At 37.0% G+C, this 20,999-nt stretch overlaps 5 protein-coding genes across 5 annotated transcripts; 3 read left to right on the top strand and 2 right to left on the bottom strand.

Annotated features, from left to right (window-relative positions):
• Positions 1-575: 575 nt before the first annotated feature.
• Positions 576-5,461, bottom strand: LOC147539764 (ADP,ATP carrier protein 1, chloroplastic-like). Its single transcript, XM_086639395.1, has 5 exons — positions 3,914-5,461; positions 2,347-2,601; positions 2,094-2,237; positions 1,325-1,672; positions 576-1,232 (listed from the first exon to the last, which is right to left on the bottom strand). The coding sequence occupies exons 1-5, from the start codon at positions 4,676-4,678 to the stop codon at positions 861-863; spliced, it is 1,884 nt and encodes a 627-aa protein (XP_086495521.1). The 5' UTR covers positions 4,679-5,461; the 3' UTR covers positions 576-860.
• Positions 5,462-9,353: 3,892 nt separating this feature from the next.
• LOC147539763 (uncharacterized) lies at positions 9,354-10,609 on the top strand. Its single transcript, XM_086642584.1, has 2 exons — positions 9,354-9,903; positions 9,992-10,609. The coding sequence occupies exons 1-2, from the start codon at positions 9,481-9,483 to the stop codon at positions 10,496-10,498; spliced, it is 930 nt and encodes a 309-aa protein (XP_086498710.1). The 5' UTR covers positions 9,354-9,480; the 3' UTR covers positions 10,499-10,609.
• Positions 10,610-13,553: 2,944 nt separating this feature from the next.
• Positions 13,554-16,158, top strand: LOC147539762 (V-type proton ATPase subunit c''1-like). The gene is made up of 5 exons (XM_086641192.1): positions 13,554-13,663; positions 13,876-14,143; positions 14,225-14,302; positions 15,520-15,690; positions 15,775-16,158. The coding sequence occupies exons 2-5, from the start codon at positions 14,016-14,018 to the stop codon at positions 15,944-15,946; spliced, it is 549 nt and encodes a 182-aa protein (XP_086497318.1). The 5' UTR covers positions 13,554-13,663; positions 13,876-14,015; the 3' UTR covers positions 15,947-16,158.
• A 434-nt stretch (positions 16,159-16,592) lies between these two features.
• LOC147539761 (Pentatricopeptide repeat (PPR-like) superfamily protein) lies at positions 16,593-19,517 on the top strand. Its single transcript, XM_086641190.1, has one exon. It carries the CDS (start codon positions 17,060-17,062, stop codon positions 19,037-19,039), a length of 1,980 nt encoding a protein of 659 aa, XP_086497316.1. The 5' UTR covers positions 16,593-17,059; the 3' UTR covers positions 19,040-19,517.
• A 54-nt stretch (positions 19,518-19,571) lies between these two features.
• Positions 19,572-20,784, bottom strand: LYSOPL2 (lysophospholipase 2). Its single transcript, XM_086641191.1, has one exon. The coding sequence runs from the start codon at positions 20,652-20,654 to the stop codon at positions 19,713-19,715; it is 942 nt and encodes a 313-aa protein (XP_086497317.1). The 5' UTR covers positions 20,655-20,784; the 3' UTR covers positions 19,572-19,712.
• Positions 20,785-20,999: the final 215 nt, after the last annotated feature.

The raw sequence follows: 20,999 nt of genomic DNA, 5'->3' as shown, positions 1-20,999 counted from the left end.
AAGAAAAAATTCTTTAAACTCATAAAAGAAGGTCTCGACTTTTCAACAAAAAAAAAATAAAAGGTCTCGACTAAAATTTGTCACTAGACCCTTACTTTGTCAGCCACGACCCCGAATGGAGGCCAACATCAAAAGGGTTCCTATGACATCGACAAATGAGAAATGTGGTTGACGAGGATATGGTGGTGGGGTGGTGAAGATGCATGAGTGGAGATGTCGGGTTTTTTGGTGTGTATTTAATAATTGACTTGGTCCAACGATGGTTCAAGTCACCGAACCAAGTGAAGTTATTTATTTTGTTGAAAGAGACCCAAGTATGATAGATAGTGTGAGAATCCAGCCAAAGACCATCCTAACCTACCCTCTTAAACCCTACTCTTATTTATGGCTGAGCTTGACTTCAAATTTGGCATAGTCTTCTATGTTTGTCCCAATAACCCAAAATTTCAAAGTGCCTATAGTGGTTGAATATTATCGTTAGGTTGCTCGATCACAAGAGTCTGATCGATACCAATTTAGAATAGATACATTCAACTTCAAAGCAATAATGAAATATGAAAAGACATGAACTCGAGTTTGAGAAACTGATGGTCACTCATCCAGTCGATTGATATATAATTAAACTTTCATGTATTTCATAACCTAAAAACCAGAACAGATGAGAAAAAGAAAAACAGCATTTCAACTTCATTACCTAACAAACCAAACAAGGATTTGATCAGAATAATCAAATAGTAACTCACCTGCCTCTCAGGGTCTGATTATTTGTATCCACATTAACTAAATCCACCAACTAAATTTTATTTCTCATTCAACCTGGGTTTTTTCTTCTTATGACCCATTAATGGATGAAACTTTTTCTAGAGCTTAGAAGGCTCGGACGGGCTGCTAGATAGATCGCCACCGGATGGGCTCAGCCCACCTGCAAGAGATCCATTTTCGATACCAACTGAATTATTTGGATCCTGTTGGGCCACGACTGGAATTTTAACATTTGATCTTTCTTCCATCTCCTTCTCGAGTTCTTCCTCTCGGCGTAGAGCAGTGAACTGAGTATCCAAAGATTTTGCTGCTGCTAACCAAGCAATAACAATCACCAGCAAAATTCCACCAAGGTAAGGAGTAGAATTCGCGAGTGACCCGAATGTCAAGATCATAAACTGTTGGATTAGAGCTCCTCCAGATTTTCCCAATGGGTTGCAGACAACATCAATGGCTGCCTTGCCTTTAACCTGTAAGCAAATCCATGAGACCTTTTAGCCAAAAGAGAGAAAAGATTGGCGGATTTCATAAACACGAATTCAGGTATTTCAGAGTTTCGAACCTTTGTGTCTTCATCTAAAGGAATATATGCCATTTCTTTGCAGGGGTCAAATAAACTGTACTTCGCACTCTTACTGAATATATTCTGCAAAGCTCCTACATAAACTGCGGCGAGTAAAGGAGTCATACCGAGCTGTCCAATAAGAGGTGCTATAGGACCACCGAACAAAATCAAAGAGAAGAATCCAACTCCTGTGAGGAGGAGAACGGTGGGCGTAATCTTAGCCGCAACTCCCCATCCATATTTGTTGAAAATCCATTGACTTAGTAACATCATTGAGAAAGTTGCAATCCCAGTAGCGGTCGAGAAGTCACCCATGAAAGCTGAGTACTCGTTCGGGCTTGGAAACTGAAAAAATTGCAGTCCAGTCAATATTGTAGAGACCCAACTCAAAACCATGAATCGGGAGGTTCTAGACATTATATAACTGGTGGTGAAACTTCCATTGGTCCATGTGGGTATTCTAGCACGCACCCTCACATGTGCTTTCTATGAGCTTATCACATGTCTTTCTGTCTAGTGATGTGGAGCACTCCGTTATTGAGCTTATCACGTGTTGACCTAGCTCTGCTACCATATGAAATGGTGGATGTTCAACTCAATCAATTGGTCGTGAGCGAGGAGGTCCTATATATTTTATTATTGGTTATGAGACTTTTATTGGTCCATGTGAGACTACAGGAAGGTTAATAAATGAATATTGTGTTAGCTCAAGTAACACCGAGATGGCAAGATGGAATTAGTAAGTTGAAATTAAATCACTTTTTACCTGTGCTTTGAGCTTTGATTTCCAAGTAACCTCGACAAGATTGATGCTAATACCATAAGCAACCACCAACGTTGCAAGATCCCTTATATATCTTGATGAAACTAGGAATTTCAAGCTCTCCATTGTACCCATTTTCGGCTTTTCCTGCAAACAAAGTAACACCAACAAAAAGACTTAAAATTGGGAATTGGCTGCTTTGTCAAACTTACTCTTACGAGAACCGAAACTTAAAACATCAATTTCACCAATTTACCTTCTTCTTAGTGCTACGGGTCGGAAGAGGAACAAAAGTATTCACCCACCAGTATATACCACAAATAGCAAGCCCCATAAGCACAACAATGCTCATCATTCCTTTCAAGGAGACGGCCCAACCATCAACCCCAGGGCCCAAATTCTTTCTCAGGTTAGAGAAGTACTTGACTGTCCGTCCCGAGAAAATAAGGGCAACATTAGCTCCAAGTCCAAATAGTGGGTAGAATTTTTTGGCTTCATCTACTGTTGTAATCTGCAATATATTAAGAAGAGAGTTATTTACAACTCCAACAACCAATATTTAGAGCTTCAATCAACAAAGTTTCCAACAATGCAGCCAAGACTACAAGTTCGTGAAAATTATCAAGCATATTGAAGCCAAATCTCTCAAAGACCTTAAAAAAAGTTCGACAAGAAACACATAAAATAAATGAACGGTCTAGGAATTATTATGAAAGTTTTATTAACATACACATAAGACCTATCTCATTCTTCTTTCGTTACTCACCAGCAAATTCTCAAAAACTACCATTATTAAGTTAACCTTTCTCATTTTTTTCACAAGATAGCTTCTAAAGTTACCCGATGCACATCACATCATACTTCTAAATCATCAAACTTCACATTTTTCACTCGTTCATAAGTGTACATTTCAACTTGCAGAACATAAATTACACATACGACATTTCCTATTTTGCAGATGTTAGTTGGGTCTTTAAAGAGGTCCAGGAACCTCACCGCCAAAGGTATAACCCCAAAATTCCAGAGTGGAAAGCATCACATTATAGCACCCAACTAAGTTGGGTTCTTTCTGTTGACACAAGAAATCTCATAACATATCTATAAAGTAAGGACAGATACCATCACGTCATTCATGTTCTTTATTCCAATTTGGCTGGATGAATTAGTCCACTCTAAACCATAGAGACTCAAGAGCTTCATGAGCTGTCAAGTATGAAGCTCTATTGTAATTCACTGAACAAGCGGCTTCCTATCCTGTACTACTTAAGTGACAAAAGTCATGATTTTTTGCAGTTTTAGAAGTGCGTCAAATCATGCTTACAGCATTTTTAGTTCATATTTTTAGCGTACTGCAAATTATCATGCATCTATACCACTTAACCTCATAGAAGTCGAAGCACAACGATAATGCAAAATACTAAAATAATGCAAAGAAGGGCCTAAAACAGAATCTTGTATTCTGGTGAAAACAAATTAATACTTATTATTAGATAGTTATAAAACAAACATCCACATGCAACATCGATAACCAAATCAATCAAACCCTAACAATTCTAGAGCAACCTAAAGAAGATAAGACCCTATCTATATCTTCACAAGTCATAAAATCAACAATAAAAGATGAAAACAAATAAAACCCATAATCACACACCAACAACTATAGCAAAAAGTAATAACTACAATTGAAAGAACAACATGGATAAGCATTAAACCAAAACAGAATTGAGTGGATAAGTATTCACCAAACTACCAAAAGCAACAATTGGAATTGCAAAAACCAAACTCAAACTAATAAAATCCAAAATTCACAAAGAAATTTTTACCTGATTAGCAAACCCCCAAAACAGAACTGAAACCACAACACTACCCCAGAGCTCAGCCATGACATAAAACAAACAGAAACTCCAAATCCTCAAAATTGCAACAGGACCAAGGAAACTAGGTCCAAGTGCAGCTAACAGTTTATCTGCAAGTGCTGTGGGGTGAATTGCATTGCTAAGAGGATAAAGAACAAACCCAAATGCCCCAAAAAAGGCAATGAAAGGAAGCATAACTGTATAGAACAAAGCTTGCTTTGACAAAACATTTGAAAGCTTAGTATATAAAATCATAAACCCAATAGCCATAGGCAAATTAACCCAAGTCTTCAAAAATGGTATAATCTCAGCACTACTTCCTTTAGCTGTCACAACTAAAACATCTTTTGTATCTCTAAGGATTGTGTAGTTAAAGAGAATACAAAAGAACATTAACCCTAATGGGATAATCTTCTTTAGAGTATCAATCTCAATACCCAAAACTTTGGGTTTACTATCAACATCATCAATAAAAGCTGAACCATCTGCTGAAGCTCCTGCAGCTGCTGAACAAGAAATCTTCAAGTTTCCATCTTTATTGAAAAACCCATTATTTTTTGGAACAACCCCTTGAAATTTTTGAAACCCATTAATAGATTGAGAAAACCCATTTAGGGCTATATTTTTTTGGATGTTTAAACGATTTCTTAACCCATTTTGTGGATTAAAAAGTCTGGTTTTAGGGTTTGAAGGAAGGGAAAGAACCCCTTTTGCTTGTAGAACAGCTTCCATATCACCTCCTCAAGAACAAAAGAATTAGTACAAACTTTTCTCTTCAAGAGGAGAACATGAGAAGGAGATAAGATGAGAAGAGAAATGGGTTTTAGAGAGAAAAAGCTCTTAAATGAAGAAACAACTTAAATATGACTTTTTTTTTCCAGCACAGATAGCAAAAAAGCACTCACAAGAAACACTCAAGAAAAAACAAAAATTAAAGAGAAGGAAAGAAAAGCTGGAATCTTGTATTAAATTCAGAGAGGGGTTTTATTCAACCAGAAGAACTCAACAAACACTTTGTTGGTAAAAATCTGCTTCTTAAGAGAAGTGTCTAAAGAAGAAAGAGATTTCAAACAGAAACTGTTACAGAAGGTGAATGGGTAAATTAAAATATTGAAAATCTAGATAAGAGTCAAAAGAAAGAGTACTTGAAGAACAGTAAAAGGGTCAATCTGAAAAATAGGATCGGAGAAGTGTTATTTACCCTTTAGAATTGGGGACAGGTTCATTACCCAAAATACCCTTCCTTTCTGGTTCAAAGCGGGAGTCCCAGACAGCGGGTTGATTATACTTTTTGTTGTTTTGCAGATAATCCATTAGACTAGTTTGAATTGTTTTGCAGATAATGCGTGAAATAAGAGTTGTGGCGAAAACAATGTAACATTGCAAAACTTTGTTTGTGCATACGTGTTGATGCTTATAAAATAAAAACTAAGTTCCTATAATGGTCCTTTGATGATATTTTATCTGCATAATTATTGTATGTATGTTTAGCTTAGATAGAATCGTGCACCTACCGTCAATGTTTGTTAATAAAACTTGGTGTACATAGACTATTTCAACACATACCTAACAGAGAAAAGTTAATATATAGCACATAAAAATAGACATATTTTTTTCTTTTTGAGTGAAAAACTTTAAACTCCCTGGGGGAATTGAAAATTTACTAGTTAAAAGTGGAAATAATTGTCAACAGTTGGTAGTCCAAGTAGTTCCAAGGTGTTGACATAAACTCCAGAAATCCCTTGAGGTCCCAGGTTCGAATCCAAGAGAAGGTGGAATCCTTGGTTATTTGAATTGCGATTATTAGGGTATAAATAAGGTAGTGTAGTTGGGCTTTAGGCCATTATCTAGTTGGGCTATAGGCCAGGTCATGTTAGAGTTTGAGTGGGCGGGTAGCAAGCTTATCACATCGCGACAATGTAATCGGTTTCCAAAAAAAAAATGGAAATAATTAATATTAAACATTTAAAATAAAACTAATTGGTTCAATTTATGTATTTCACAATAAAGAAAAGTTACAAATTTTGTTTTTTCGGGGTTTTGTAACAACAACATATCTGTGTAAAGAAGAAAAAAAACATTTTTAATTTTCTAATTATTCTTGGACATTTCGATTGAAATAATTGGATATTCGAACGAAAAGTATTATCCTTTGGTATCGGACTACACATTCAGTGAATAATAATAAGATAAAAAATTCTTGAAAAGTAATATAAGAGACTACATAAATAGACCTACTTCAAACCTTACTAGGAATCAACCGTTCACAAATGACTGCAAAATCAATCAAGAGAGAAAGAAAATTTACTCGGATTAAGGAACGTGAATTTCATATTGTTCTGAAATACATTAGTATCTTTAGCATTACTCCAACAAAAAAAAGTGGGACGTCAAATTCAACTTGCCTTCCTTATGAGGTGAAAAATCCAAGTTGTGTGTACTTTCAAATTCTTTATTGCCTCGAAAAAGCAATAATACAGTGTTTAACACGCAAATCTTGCCGCCCCGTTTTATTTTGTATACCTACCCACCAAGTACCAATGTGTTTTTTCAACAACAGAAAAAAAAAAATTCAACAAAAACAAAGAAAAAGAAAGGTTGGTATTTGTTCTCAACTTCTCGCTAACCAAAGTACCCAAGTGGCCAAGTCTATCTCAAAACCACTGTATTCATCCAATAGGCATGTGATTTTTTTTTTCTTGTTGTTGTTGAAAGATAAACATATGTGAGAAGAGAGAGAGACAGTGAAGAGAGATAGAGATAGAGAGAGGAGAGAGAGCTGGCCGGAGAGAGGGAGCCAGCTGGAATGGCCGGAGAGAGGGAGCCGGCTGGAGATGGCCGGAGAGAGGCTGGCCGGAGAGAGGGAGCCAGCTGGAATGGCCGGAGAGAGGGAGCCGGCTGGAGATGGCCGGAGAGAGACAGTGAACAGAGAGAGAATAGAAATAAGGTGCGTTTGGTGACTTGTTTTTTAGCTTCTCACTTTTTCTCCAAACTATTTTAATTTCTCTAAAACACCGACTTATTTTGTAAAATGACCAACTAAAATTGGCATTCTTCAACAAAAAAAAAAAAAAAAAAAAACTAAAATTGGCATTATGTGGTAGTCATTTTATGGGAAATTATTGTGGCACATGTTTTTTCTTTTTGTTGTGAATGTGGCACCTGTTTATTTGTTTAGTATAGTGTTTGGTGAGCCTCCTAAACCGTGATTAATGCACTTCCATAGTTCCATTTGAAGACTTTCTATACTCCCTCAACAATAGTTGTGATATCATAACAAAGCCCCAATTGTGAGAGCCCGTTGACAAAGTGATCTTTCTTTGAAGTGGTGGCACGAGGCCTGGTCGAATTCCGGCGAACTAAAACATGGTAGAGAGAGTTTTTCACATTCCCTCTAAATCGTGGGGCAACACGTTGGGCCGCCGAGACTCGTGTCGGACATAGTCTCATCATTCATCAATATAGAGAAGATATCCTTTGATCCAAATTAATTTGGTTAAAGGACGAAAAAAGAGCACTTCATTTGGACTAAAATAATATACTTAAATGGTTGGGAGGACTTCGACAAGGTCTTGTTTTATAGAAAAAATTTCAGGAAAAAAACAATAGTTTCTCTAAAGATAATATTTTTCAACTGTTTGATGCTCATAATAAGAAAACTTCGACTCTTATTAGTTAAGTTATTGTTCAATGTAATTGATAGTCTTATAACGTATAATAAATTCATTTTTGGTTTTTTCGTAAATATAAATAGAGATTACGAGAAAAGATGTTCATTACTTCTCGTTCATCTCTCCAATAATCACCTAGTCGTGAAATTTTAACAATGGGAAGTTTGGTGGAGAAGTTACAAAAAAGAAAGAAATAGATAATGGGAGAGAGGAGAGATAAATGATTTCTTCTGACGTTTGACTATTACGTTGCTACAACCCTTTGGTCAAACTCGATTAACAAAATTTTCAAAAATCTTTTATCTGTGCAATGAGATTATTTGTCGGTGTATGGCTCTCTCTACTCTCTTTGCAACATTTTTGTGTCATTAGAAAACAATTAATGTCTTTGTTTGTATGAAAAAATAATCTGGAGACGAAGATATGTCAGATCAAGAAGATATTTTGATACATTAGAGCACGTCCAACCATAGTGTAAATGCTAAATTATTGTAATTTAGATAGTTCGGAGAACTCTTGGGAGTACTGAGTAGCGCCAAATATACAGCATTGGGTGAATAATGATTTGCCAAAAGTTTGACACTTCTTATGTTACTTTTGTGTCCCATTTATCTAACAAATATTTCTCTCCCATATCTTCATTTTGGGTTTTATAAATTTTATTTTTAATTTTATTTTGTTGTTTAATTGATAAATACAAGATAACATTTTTTTTGCTCGTTACGAACTTCTAGCAAGAAAATATGTACACGAATTGATTTTTCTTTTGAATAATATTGTTTGTGTATTCTTATTTGGGTCGCTCTATAAGCGTCCATTCTTTTTACTCCTGGGTTTCTCTCTTTCTTTGTTCTCTACGGTTTTTGGCAGATCGAAGGCCTTCGTAGGAAAAATTTTGTTGGACTTGAACAATGCAGATTAGGTCGAGTCCAAATGCTCTTGGACTTGGACTGCCCCTATGTCCTTAGACCACTTAATCCCAAACTCACAGAGAAAGCCAATCAATGGGTGAGCTAAGAGCAAAAGATGGGGTGCCATTTAGGTCTCCCTCTATATTTGCCAAAAAGAAATTGGCTTCATGGTTGGAGTTCCCAAATGCTCCTAATATAGCTCCCAATTGAACACGTCTCTCAGTAATAGAGTGAGTCCAATGGTCCACGTGTCAATAATATAGGAGATATCGTCAACATCGAGAACTACAAACACACGCAGTCCAATGAACGGACTCCAAAATATCTGGTAGAAAAGATAGACGTTCGTTTTGACACGTCATCTCGTACGATTTTCCTATTGGACCACCCTAATTTCAATGTCTGGACATCTCTTTTATCTGGGTTCAGCCCAGTTCAACTTCTTGGTAACAGAGCACAGTACCATATGTTCCATGATCCATGAAGCCACTCGAACCGGGAGAGGCCCACTTCCATCGTACATGGGTGATGGGTTTATTCTCTTAGAAAACTGTTAGAGCAAGTCCAATCCCAGCCGGGCTGAGGCCAATAATTCAAATTATTGGCCTCAGCCCCCCGCTCCAAGCCCAGCCGCTTGGAGCGGAGGCTGGGGTCGGCCATTCAGTCGCCCCTAACATTAGGGGCGACTGAATGGAGGCCCCAAGTGACCGTTGGGGCCTCCAACGGTCACTTGGGGATCCCCCCTAGCCGTTGGATTTGCTCCAACGGCTAGATCTAGCCGTTGGAGCAAATCCAACGGCTAGAAATCGATCCAACCCCTATAAATAGGGGTTGGATCAATTTCATCTCTCACCCTCTTCATCACTTTCTTTCTCTCCATCTCTTGCAACTTCCTCTCCATTTCTATCTCTCTTTCTTTCAATTTTTTTTTCATCTTTTCATTTGTTCACCCATGGATCCATTAGACATCAACGAATTCGATAACCAAAGTTATATGGAAATGTTGTCCCCTAATTCTACTTACCCGTCGGCTCAATTAGGAGTTGATGATTATGAAGTATGTGAGGATTCTTGTGTGCAAGGAGGGACGTCTTCGACAAAGACTAAACGGGAACCGTATAAGCCGGATGAAGATATTTTACTTACTAATTGTTATTTGAAAATAACATTTGATGCGGTTGTCGGAAATAGCCAAAAATATAAAGTATTTTGGCAAAAAATATCGGATGAATATAATGCGAGTGCAAAGTTTCAACGCACACTTAGAAGTTGTAAATCTCGTTTCAGTGAGATAAGCTCGGAATGTCAAAGTTTTATATCGACTTTGAGGATAATAAATAAAGTTCCAAAAAGCGGAGAAAACGATTATGACCGGGTAATTGTTTCTAACTTTTTAATTTCTTTTTTCTATCTTTTCACTTCATTCATAATATATACTTATATATATATTTTGTTTATTTTAGTTACAAAGAGCTATCGAAATGTATAAAAAAAATCATCAAGGTAAAGGGTTTAGGTTCCTACATGTTTACAAAATTTTGATGACACACAACAAGTGGATGGCAGACATGCCAGGAGAGTCAACATCCGGTAAAAGAGATTTTAATACCAATCCATCGGAAGAAAGACCAATTGGCCGTAAACAAGCCAAAGCAAATGCAAGAGTTGGCGAACCATCCACACATTCTACCGCTTCAAAAACTCCCAGTGAGGGATATTGGGAAAAAAGAGAAGAAGATTCCCAACAAAGAACAGTAACTTTGAGTGAAGCAGTACGGGTTCAACAAGAGACCCTAAAGGTGCAACAAGATTTTCTACGGGTGCAAACGGAGGTGGCGAACCGACAATATGCGATGGAATTAATGAAGATTGATATTAGGTCTCTCGACGAACATGCTCAACAAATGCTTTTAGCGGCGCGAGAGGCTTTGTTCAACGGTGCACCAAGAGACCCAAGAAACCCCTTCTAGTTATTTTTAATTAATTTTTCTAGTGTTGTTTAGTCGTATTTAAGTAGTTTTAAATTTTTAATCAATTATTAGTTGTAATCGATGTTTGTTTAATTGAATTTTATTAGTAAATTGGGAAATTCCAAATTCAAATTTTCGGCCTCAAGAGAGACTGGGGTTGGAGCTGAATTTTAGAGGCTGAGCTGATGCCAATAATTTTAGGTGAAAAAGTGGTTTTTTCGGCCTAAGACAGGTTGGGATTGGACTTGCTCTTAGGGGCATATTTATTCCTTTGACTTGGTTGAAAGTGTTGGATTATGATTTTTTTGTTAAGCCCACAAACTGGAAGAGGAAACTTTGGAGGGACTGTTCATCAACGCCGAGTTAGAGAAAGATCAAGAACGTTGGATTATTTATGGAACAAATGGTGGTGATGGTCGATCAATATCCACGGCTTTAGTGAGGTTTGCCGATCGACAAAAATTGGGGAAATGATGTGTATGTACAAATAACGTGTGTGCCTTGGTACAAAAATTGTTTTCTCTATCATGCTTTTAACTGAGAAAGAATTTGTTTCCACTCTCTCTACTTTAAATTGGAGGTCTGCTGAAATCAGCTCGACACTTTGAGTCCATATTGTCTCGAGGCACGGGAAGGTGGATTAGAGTCAAGCTCAGCAACCGGAGCCCTCTGCAAGAGTGAGTTTAGTCTCTCCCGACACTACTATGCATGAAAAAAACACCAATGTCGTGGAAGGCTAGAAAAAAATCAACGACTCACTTTTCACACACAAACCGTTAAATGTCAGAAGATCTTTTAGTGTTAAAAGATAACAATCGTCAGGTATTATATATCCTCCTCACAATCATCGACACGTGGCTCTCATCAAGATTGGTGTTTTACCACCACATCGTCTCAGTAAAACATAACGGTGGATCAACCAAGCGTACATAAACATATTAGCTCTGCTCTAGAAATGGATAGAGAGACCAATTTCTAAACTCGAACTTTGAATTCATTTCCGTAAATTGCAAAAATACCTTACTGACTTGAGCGTAAGAGTGATTTCTGAATTGTTGCAGGTTTATCAATCACACAAGAATAGTTCACTATCTGATTGTGGATCAAGACAACAAATGAGAAAATCACTTTTCAACATTATCAACATTATCAACCCTTTGCAAGTTTGACGATATAAATCATCTTAAGGATAACCATCCAAATAGCTTCAAACTATAAGCCATGTAAAAATTTCAACGAGACTATATAGATTTAGACATAATCATCAAATAACTATCAAATTGAGATAAAAAAAAAATTTACTACTATTGAAGTAGAAGTAACTGGACTCTCCTACAAAAAGTTTCAATAAATTTGGAGCACAAGGCGCGACGATTGAAATTTCACACAAAAATCACAAACGAGCGCTCTTGTTTGCTCTGTTTAGCTTTAACAATGAAAATGAAAAGGCAAACGGCCTTATAAATGACCCATTAGTCAAACTTGGTCATTGTATTGAAATGGATTACGATCTACATTAGTCATTACATGGCATTCATACATCATCAAGATGTAATAAGCACGATAACCGTCTAATTTTAAACCACGAATCAAAGGAGCCTAAAGCACAACAATATATTAAAGAGCCTAAAACCCAACAAACTTACTCTTCATATTTTTAATCAAAGGATCCAACCTCTACCGCGTATTGAACTTGGGTACCTCCAGGGTTTTGGAGTTTATGTCAACATTATCAACTTGGATAACCAAGTATTGACTAGTTATATTCTATTATTAATGTGTTTCATTTTCTTCATTTTTTTAAACAATAATTATGAAAAATAAATATTTACTTTTGAAACACTTAATAACACCCGATTTACGCTCTTCGTTTCACGATATCAACTTTCGATAAAATTGTGTTTCATTTTATTCTCCGAGAGGAAGGTCAGAGTGTCACACATATAGATAAATTAGAAAACACAACTTACAAGAGAGCATCATTATGGAATAAAACACTGATACAATGTGTAGGTGAAATAAGATCATAAGTTACCATAACATCGATACTTAAACTCTCAAAGACCAAAGAAGGAGGCCTTCAAAAGTAATCTACATAAGTTTTTTTTTTTTTAAGTTGAAATAAGCTTTTACTATCAAAACAAATTATTTCTTTAACAAAAAAAAAACAAATTATTTCTTTTATGACATATATTTTTTAGGGAGAATTTGACGTACACCCCCACTATTATATGAATATTAGGACTACACCCCCACTTTTTGAAAACTTTTGATATACACCCCCACTTGGACGGAAACCGTCAACTCAGAGTTAAGTTGGGTGTGTGCGAAACACACGCGCCAACCATGACGATTTTACCCTTTTGTAGTTGTTGAAATATTTTGAGCGATTTTGACATACACCCCCACTATTATATGAATTTTTGGACTACACCCCCATTTTTTGAAAAAACAAAATTTTTCAATTGCCCTCCAACGATCATCTTTTACATTTTGTCTTATAAACTTATTAATCTTAGACAAGCTAAAAGATCAAAGGGAAAGAACTTATTTATCTTATATGTCAAATAAGATAAATAAGTTCCTCCCATATAAGATAAATAAGTTCTTTCGCTTGATATCTCAAATAGTTCCTCCTACCTTCTATAGTTTGATATCTCAAATAGTTCTTTCGCTTTGATCTTTTATCTTGTCTAAGATTAATAAGCTTATAAGACAAAAGGTAAAAGATGATCGTTGAAGGGCAAATTGAAAAATTTTGTTTTTTTCCAAAAATGGGGGTGTAGTCCAAAAATTCATATAATAGTGGGGGTGTATGTCAAAATCGCTCAAAATATTTCAACAACTACAAAAGGGTAAAATCGTCATGGTTGGCGCGTGTGTTTCGCACACACCCAACTTAACTCTAAGTTGACGGCTTCCGTCCAAGTGGGGGTGTATATCAAAAGTTTTCGAAAAGTGGGGGTGTAGTCCTAATATTCATATAATAGTGGGGGTGTATGTCAAATTCTCCCTATTTTTTACTAGGTCCTCAAAATTATCCGACTTTCAGTGGAAAATAAAATTTACACATCTGTATAAAGTTTGGATTCTCTACCAATTTACCAAAAGATAAGGATCTGAATACAATATATACAAAAAGGAAGCAGGTATCTAAAATTAATGGTGTGTTTGGATGGCGGACTCATGAATCCGCGGATTCATGAGTCCTTGAGATTCATGATTCCCCGGATTCATGAATCCAAGTAATATTTTTTGGCTTGTTTGGCAACTAAGAATCCTATGATTTATTATTGTTTGGATATTTTTAAACGTCTTTAAAAAAAATATGATTTTTGAAAAAAATATGATTTTTGAAAAAAAATAATGATTTTTAGAAAAATATTTTTCTTCTACAGATCCATCATCCACGTCGATTCACAAGGCACAAGAGAGAAGTTGAACTCCACATCTCTTTCTCTCTCTCTCTAGCCCTAACTAGATCAGAAAAACTTCAAATTCATCTTCCGATCTAATAATGTCTACTTCAACGATGGTTGGGGCATCGAGTTCTTGGTCTCACGCTTTGGTACAGATCTCACCTTACACCTTCGCCGCCATCGGAATTGCAATCTCCATTGGTGTTTCTGTTTTGGGTGCTGCTTGGTATGATTAAAATTTCATATATTTTTTTTGCTGATTTAGTTGATTTGATCTTATTCTAATTCTGGGGTTTAATTCTTACAGGGGAATTTATATAACTGGTAGTAGTTTGATTGGTGCTGCGATCAAAGCTCCTCGAATCACTTCTAAGAATCTCATCAGGTAATTAGCTTAGATTAATAGATTTGACTTTTAATTAAACAGATTATGGTTCTCATATTAAGTTTATTCTAGGGCTTGATTATCATCCTTCCAAGTCAATCCATTTTAATTTGCTTTGAACTTGTTAATCTTGTCATGGTAGTTTTGAAATTGTACAAAGTGCTGAGATTGACAACTTCCAAAGACACTATATAATTCAAATAGAGTTAGGTATAAAACTAATATGCTCATAACATGGGTTTTGCTTGATAGAGCTAGAAGCACAAAATCAACTAACTCTAAGCGAATTGTCTTCACGAGCATCCTCGGAAAAAAACTACCCACCTAGAATCAACTAAGCGGATTCTTGGGTATGAGAGTACTGATTGTCCATGTGAGACTACATTCACTCACCCCTCATGTGCGACGTTCTTTGAGTCCAACACAAGCCTTTTTTTGTTGGGTAACGTGGGAAACGTGTGATGTTTGGCCTATCTGTAATCCTAGCTCTGGTACGATGTTAAGTTTATATCTAACTCAAAACCAATTCATAATGAGTGAAGAGGACCTAGGTATTATTTTCTTTGTATGAGATTACCCTTTGTTCATGTGGAACTATTCTAACATGTCAAAGTCAAGAAGCAAATCATAGTGAGCTTATTTTACCTTCTCCGGCATGCACCATTGGATGTTAGTGGAACTTGCCATATAGTTCCAAGCCAAGAAGCAAATTCACGATGAAGTGGTAAACGGTTGCACCTTTCTTCCTGCTTGAGACAAAGTACATACTTATTTTTCGTGGGTCATCCTCAACTTTGCAGGTTGTCCGTCATTAGTATCTTGGGTAGTACTGATGACAATGCTTCCTGAAGGAAGGTATTGAATCCCAAACAGAAGCGGTCAGACTGCTTTTGATCGTGGGTTGAGTTCTAGCTTCGAAGTAAAAGGATTTGAACTAGAAGCCCATCTAGGTCCAGGTTTCCGCAGTAAGGACTTAACTTAAAAGACTTAATCCCACATATTCCTGACTAGAGCAGTAATGCACTAATGCTTCAAAACAATGAAAGGGGAAAGCACTCTATATTTGTATTTCAATGTTGGGCTTTTTATCTGAAAGTTTCAATAGACATTTATGATTTATGAGCACTCTGTTTCAGAAGATATTTGTGATGGGCCTTATAGTGCCATTCTTCAACAGCTGACGGACCTTGTGATTCAACTTTTTCTTTACTTTGCAGTGTGATTTTTTGTGAGGCTGTTGCTATTTATGGGGTCATTGTAGCTATCATCTTACAAACAAAACTTGAGAGCGTACCAAACTCCAAGATATATGCACCTGAATCACTTCGAGCTGGATATGCTATCTTTGCCTCTGGCATCATCGTTGGATTCGCAAACCTTGTCTGTGGGTAAGTATCACTTAAACATTGTTCGATTACCTGATTCACACTGCAGCAATTGATGTTCTCTCTCTATTTGTTTTTCCGAAACAGGCTTTGTGTGGGAGTAATTGGAAGCAGTTGCGCATTATCAGATGCCCAAAACTCGTCTCTTTTCGTGAAGATTTTAGTGATTGAAATATTCGGAAGTGCACTCGGGTTGTTTGGAGTCATCGTGGGTATAATCATGTCGGCTCAAGCAACATGGCCCTCAAAAACTGGGTAAGTGAAATCTATTCATTATGTGCCAAGAAACTAGTTGTCTCTTCAACTTGTTTATAGAACAAGAACGACATAGTTTGTGATTCAATATCGAGGTCTGGACTTCAAGTTATTTGTTTTATTTCCACATGCAGAAATAAGATTTATGTAAGATTTTTGTACCATCTGAATCTTGTATCATTGTTACTCACTTGAATAAGTTTTTCTTCTGTGACACAATTCTTGTACAACAGTTCGCAGCCACTATCAGATCCTTTAGGGATAGTCAGGCACTCAGGCTTGAACTGATGACTTTCACCACGTCAAGGTGACACTATACCGCTCAGTTATATTTCCGCTCCGGCCCCTATTGAGAAATAAACCTGACTAATCTTATGGCAAAGGGTCTAGAAACTCAACCCTACTATTCCTGAAAGCCTCGGAACCTGCCTTTTTTCTAGTTTGCGCTGCTACTACGAATACAAAAATAGTGGAAAAAATTGGGTCCAATTGTCTGAACCCCATAGTAACTAACATTCTTGTGAAATGAATCACCTTTCTAAATGCGAATGTAACAACTTCCAACTCAATATATGTCAGACACGGAAAACCTTAGCGATGTTGTCCTTCCAGACCCGAAAAACTGAAATATTTTCTCTTGAGACGGGGATGGCTGAACAAACCTATTTACATTGGGACAACGCCTTGGGAGTTTGAGCAATCCTGGCCAACAATTGGCGGGGGTGGCTGAACAATCCTCATCCTATTTACATTGGACCAACGCCTTGGTAGTTTGAGCAATCGTGGCCAACAATCGGTGGGGTGGCCAACAATCAGACAGGGGTTTGTCTACTTGTTTTTCTTGTTCTTTTTGAAGAGAAAGCTATTGAACAAAATGATCTTCTCATTCCCAATATTTCGATTGTTTTACTTTCACGGTACCTGGTCCAATACTAATTGTCTATAGAATTCTGATCAAATCAATTGATTCATTTACACAAGTTTCTGTTCTTACCGAAACAAAATTTCTCAATAGATTGTCCTAGCTCGAAAGAGTTTCATTGAGGCATTTCATCGAATATTAAAACGCCAACAGCAAAACTATGAATTCTCCTTGTAGACGAACATTTGAGTAACCATGTTATCTCAGATTTCTAAAACTTCACTCTCTAATTTTATTTCCTTCCATCTATTTGCAAAACAATATTACTCTTTATCGTATTTCACTTCAAAAACCAGAAGACTAACCAAGAAAGAATGCCTACTCCATTTACAAAACTGCAAATCCATGAAAGAATTGAAACAAATCCAATCCCAGATTTTCAGAATAGGTCTCAATCAAAACAAAGATGCAATAAACAAGCTTTTAGTCTTTTGTACAGACCCAGACTCTGGAAATTTAAATTATGCTAACAGAATTTTCAATCACATTGAAGACCCGTCTCTGTTCATGTACAACTTAATGATCAAATCATTCACAAAGAAGGGTAATGTGAAAAGAACTGTTTCTCTTTTTAATCAATTAAGAGAAGAAGATGACATTTCCCCTGATAATTTCACCTACCCTTTTGTTCTCAAATCAGTTGGATTATTAAAGATGGGTTTCGAAGGAAGAAAGATTCATGGGTTCATTGTTAAAACTGGGTTTGAGTTTGATCCTTTTGTGAGGAATTCACTTATGGAAATGTATGCTCAAATGGGTTATTTTGAGATATTACGTTTACTGTTTGATGAAATGCCTGAAAGAGATTTGGTTTGTTGGAACATTTTGATTTCTGGGTATGTTAAGTGTGGGAAATTTGAGGAAGCTGTATCTGTTTTTAGGTTGATGAAAGAAGGTTATGAAGTTAAGCCTGATGAAGCTACTTTAGTTAGTACGCTTTCTGCTTGTGTGGGTTTGGGTAATTTGGAACTTGGTAAGGAACTTCACTTGTATATTATCAATAAGCTTGAATTCACAACTGTTCTTGGTAATGCGTTGTTAGATATGTACTCGAAATGTGGATCTCTAACTCTCGCTCACCGAATCTTTGATGAAATGCCGATTAAAAATGTGATTTCTTGGACTAGTATAGTATCTGGGTATGTGAATTCTGGTCAAATTGATATAGCTAGAGAGCTATTTGAGAGAAGTTCGGTAAAGGATGTAGTTCTCTGGACAGCTATGATCAATGGGTATGTGCAGTTTAATCGTTTTGACGAAGCTATGCTTCTTTTCCGAGAAATGCAACTTAATCGGGTTAAACCAGATAAGTTTACTATAGTTTCTCTTCTAACAGGCTGTGCTCAATTTGGAGCACTAGAGCAAGGAAGATGGATTCATGGATTCATTAAGGAGAATAATATTAGACTCAATGCTATAGTTGGTACTGCTCTCATCGATATGTACGCAAAATGTGGGTGCATTGATAAGTCTATGGAAATTTTTCGGATACTAGACGACAAGGATAGAGCTTCATGGACTTCAATTATTTGTGGGCTTGCTATGAATGGGCAAACAACTAAAGCCCTTGAATTGTTCTCAGAGATGGAATCGGCCGGGATAAAACCAGACGATATCACATTTATAGGTGTCTTAAGTGCTTGTAATCATGCAGGTTTTGTCGAGGAAGGGCGTTCTTATTTTGATTCCATGAAGAAGATTTATCGAATCCAACCCAAATTAGAACACTATGGTTGTTTAGTCGATCTCCTCGGACGGGCTGGATTGGTAGATGAAGCAGAAAAACTAGTAGAAACCATTCCAAATGTTAGAAACATCGAGGATTTACTACCATTATGGAGTTCTTTGCTTGGAGCCTGCAGAATTCATGGTAATACCGAAACGAGCGAACGAGTAGCCGCACGCCTTTCTGCCATTGAATCGAACAATTCTGGTATTCATACACTTCTTGCTAATATTTATGCTGCAGCTGATAAATGGGACGATGTGAACAAAGTGAGGAAGAAGATGAAGGATTTTGGAGTAAAGAAACTTCCTGGGTGTAGTTCAATTGAGGTAAATAGTGTTGTTCATGAATTTGTTGTTGGTGATTTTTCGAACCCGGAGATTAAAAAAGTTTGTGATATGTTGAGTCAGACGAGCAAATTATTTTCGAGTTCAGAAGAAAATTTATGAAACCACAGAAGATGATGTTTTCCTATAGTACATTTTTACGTCGTACCCTGGCTACCAGAAACGGTTTCGGAACCCTACAAGTTTCATAGCTAAGGGGATTGAAATGATCTGAAAATGGGTTTTCTGATTCTTGAAAGTTCAATGAAGAATGGGAAGGATTAGTTGATGATGAATTGATAGAACAATCTGAGAACTCTTCCAATAAGCCAGAGGCAAAAAATCGACGATTTGATGATCATCGAAAAGATAAACGGAAATAATAAGACCAGTATTTAACGTGGTTTAGTCGAAGATCCTCATAATTCTAGAAACTTACATCTACGGAAAAATGGGTGATTCCGAATTAGAACTTTACGAGCCAACTCATATGGGAAACTAGATAATACTAATCAAATATAAGTGAGATATCCTAAATATATGTCTATCTTTTCGATTTTCAAATATTTATGACATTTTTCATAGTCTGATCTTCTCGATCCGTAACGCATTTCAAGCATCTTAACACATACGAAAACGTAAAGCACAAACATATATCATTAAATTATCATTTTTAATTTTATTAGTTAACATTAAATCACAAGTAATTCCTCATACTTCAAGATCAAAGTTTTAACCCAAATTCCATACTCTCTCAATACAACAATTAACCCGATAACTCGACAGAACAAACAAATTACCCGTATCTTTTGACCCGCTCATCGATCCATTCTCTCATATCACCCAAAACCCGACTACTATTCTCATCGGGTTCACCTTGTATCAACGAATGATACATTCCTTCATATAACTTCAACGTTTTATCCTCACTTAACGCCTTCTCATAAAGTAACGACGATGATGACGGACATGTAACGCCGTCAGCTGTTCCATGCACCGTTAGAAACGGAGTCGTTACTTTTGAGAAATTATTCTGTATATACTCACACATCCTTGCAAGTTCTCTCATAGTCCCAACTCTTGGTGGGCCCGTATATCTCCTAGGGTTTCCAGCTATAATCTTCAATTTCTCTGGATCTTTGATTGCTTTCCCAACCATCTTATTATCTGGCATTCTCGCCCACGTGTCAGCCATCCCAAACAAGAGGCCGTACATGAATAAGTGCACCTTCGATGGTTTCATATTTTCAGGCATGACGAAAAGTGGAGCCGAGAAAATCAAACCCGTCCACGTGTTCGGTTCGGATTGAAAGTACATCAACATAGTTGCTAATCCACCCATCGATTCACCAAATAAGAAAGCAGGAAGGTTACGATATGATTCGCTGTTTCGCACGCTAACGAAATAAGATAACGACGTAGCTGCAACTTTTTCCATATCACCTAAGTAACCACGTAGACCGTCGGATCTACCATGACCAAGAAGATCAGCGGTGAAAACAGCATAACCCCAAGATGAAAAATTGATACAGATTTTCTGGAAAAGCCAACCAGAGTCGGATCCATATCCATGAGTCATGTAAACACTCCCTTTAATTGGAAGATCTAACGGTAGGAAAGATTGAGTGAAAATCTTACCGTTGATTGTTTCGAAATATGATTTGGTGTTTCGTACTCCTTGTGAAGTATAGTACTCCTCCTCCGGCATGTCTCCCCAGAAATTCGGTGGCGCTTCCATTTTCTCAGCCTTGTGTCGGCGACAACTCGGCGGAGAACGAGAAATAAAGAGAGAGAGAGAGAGAGAGAGAGAGAGAAGTAGAGAGAGAGAGGGGTTGCTTGGAGAGAAGAAGAGAGAGAGTGGTTTTAAAGGATTTGGTGGGAAAGGGATTAGGTGGGGAAAGATAAAGTGGTTTTGTGGATAAACGCGCACAGAATAATTATTGTAGGCGCTTCATTTACAGATGGCCGCAAGGCACTTCCAGAATTTGGGTGTGATAAGGGCGGCTACAGTATTATACTGGGTGCCTATAGAACTTTATAATGGGAAAGCAGTATTCACCAACCGGGTTCTGGTATTTGGAAG

The sequence above is a fragment of the Eschscholzia californica genome, unplaced genomic scaffold, assembly GCF_041429995.1.
Source record: "Eschscholzia californica isolate CP2 unplaced genomic scaffold, dmEscCali1.0.p SCAF_5, whole genome shotgun sequence".
Taxonomy (NCBI): domain Eukaryota; kingdom Viridiplantae; phylum Streptophyta; class Magnoliopsida; order Ranunculales; family Papaveraceae; genus Eschscholzia; species Eschscholzia californica.
Note: the sequence above shows the minus strand (reverse complement) of the source record. Positions and strands in the feature narration are given on the sequence as shown.

What these genes read in the sequence shown, in the direction of transcription:
- LOC147539761 (XM_086641190.1), top strand. Translation starts at nt 17,060, where the DNA reads ATGTTATCTCAGATTTCTAAAACTTCACTCTCTAATTTTATTTCCTTC.
- LYSOPL2 (XM_086641191.1), bottom strand. Translation starts at nt 20,654, where the DNA reads ATGGAAGCGCCACCGAATTTCTGGGGAGACATGCCGGAGGAGGAGTAC.
- LOC147539763 (XM_086642584.1), top strand. Translation starts at nt 9,481, where the DNA reads ATGGATCCATTAGACATCAACGAATTCGATAACCAAAGTTATATGGAA. An exon ending in GAGAAAACGATTATGACCGG is followed by an intron (nt 9,904 to 9,991) that starts GTAATTGTTTCT and finishes TGTTTATTTTAG; the next exon opens with TTACAAAGAGCTATCGAAAT.
- LOC147539764 (XM_086639395.1), bottom strand. Translation starts at nt 4,678, where the DNA reads ATGGAAGCTGTTCTACAAGCAAAAGGGGTTCTTTCCCTTCCTTCAAAC. An exon ending in AATCAAAGCTCAAAGCACAG is followed by an intron (nt 1,673 to 2,093) that starts GTAAAAAGTGAT and finishes CAATTTTTTCAG; the next exon opens with TTTCCAAGCCCGAACGAGTA. An exon ending in CTTTAGATGAAGACACAAAG is followed by an intron (nt 1,233 to 1,324) that starts GTTCGAAACTCT and finishes ATTTGCTTACAG; the next exon opens with GTTAAAGGCAAGGCAGCCAT.
- LOC147539762 (XM_086641192.1), top strand. Translation starts at nt 14,016, where the DNA reads ATGTCTACTTCAACGATGGTTGGGGCATCGAGTTCTTGGTCTCACGCT. An exon ending in ACTTCTAAGAATCTCATCAG is followed by an intron (nt 14,303 to 15,519) that starts GTAATTAGCTTA and finishes TTTACTTTGCAG; the next exon opens with TGTGATTTTTTGTGAGGCTG. An exon ending in TTCGCAAACCTTGTCTGTGG is followed by an intron (nt 15,691 to 15,774) that starts GTAAGTATCACT and finishes TTTCCGAAACAG; the next exon opens with GCTTTGTGTGGGAGTAATTG.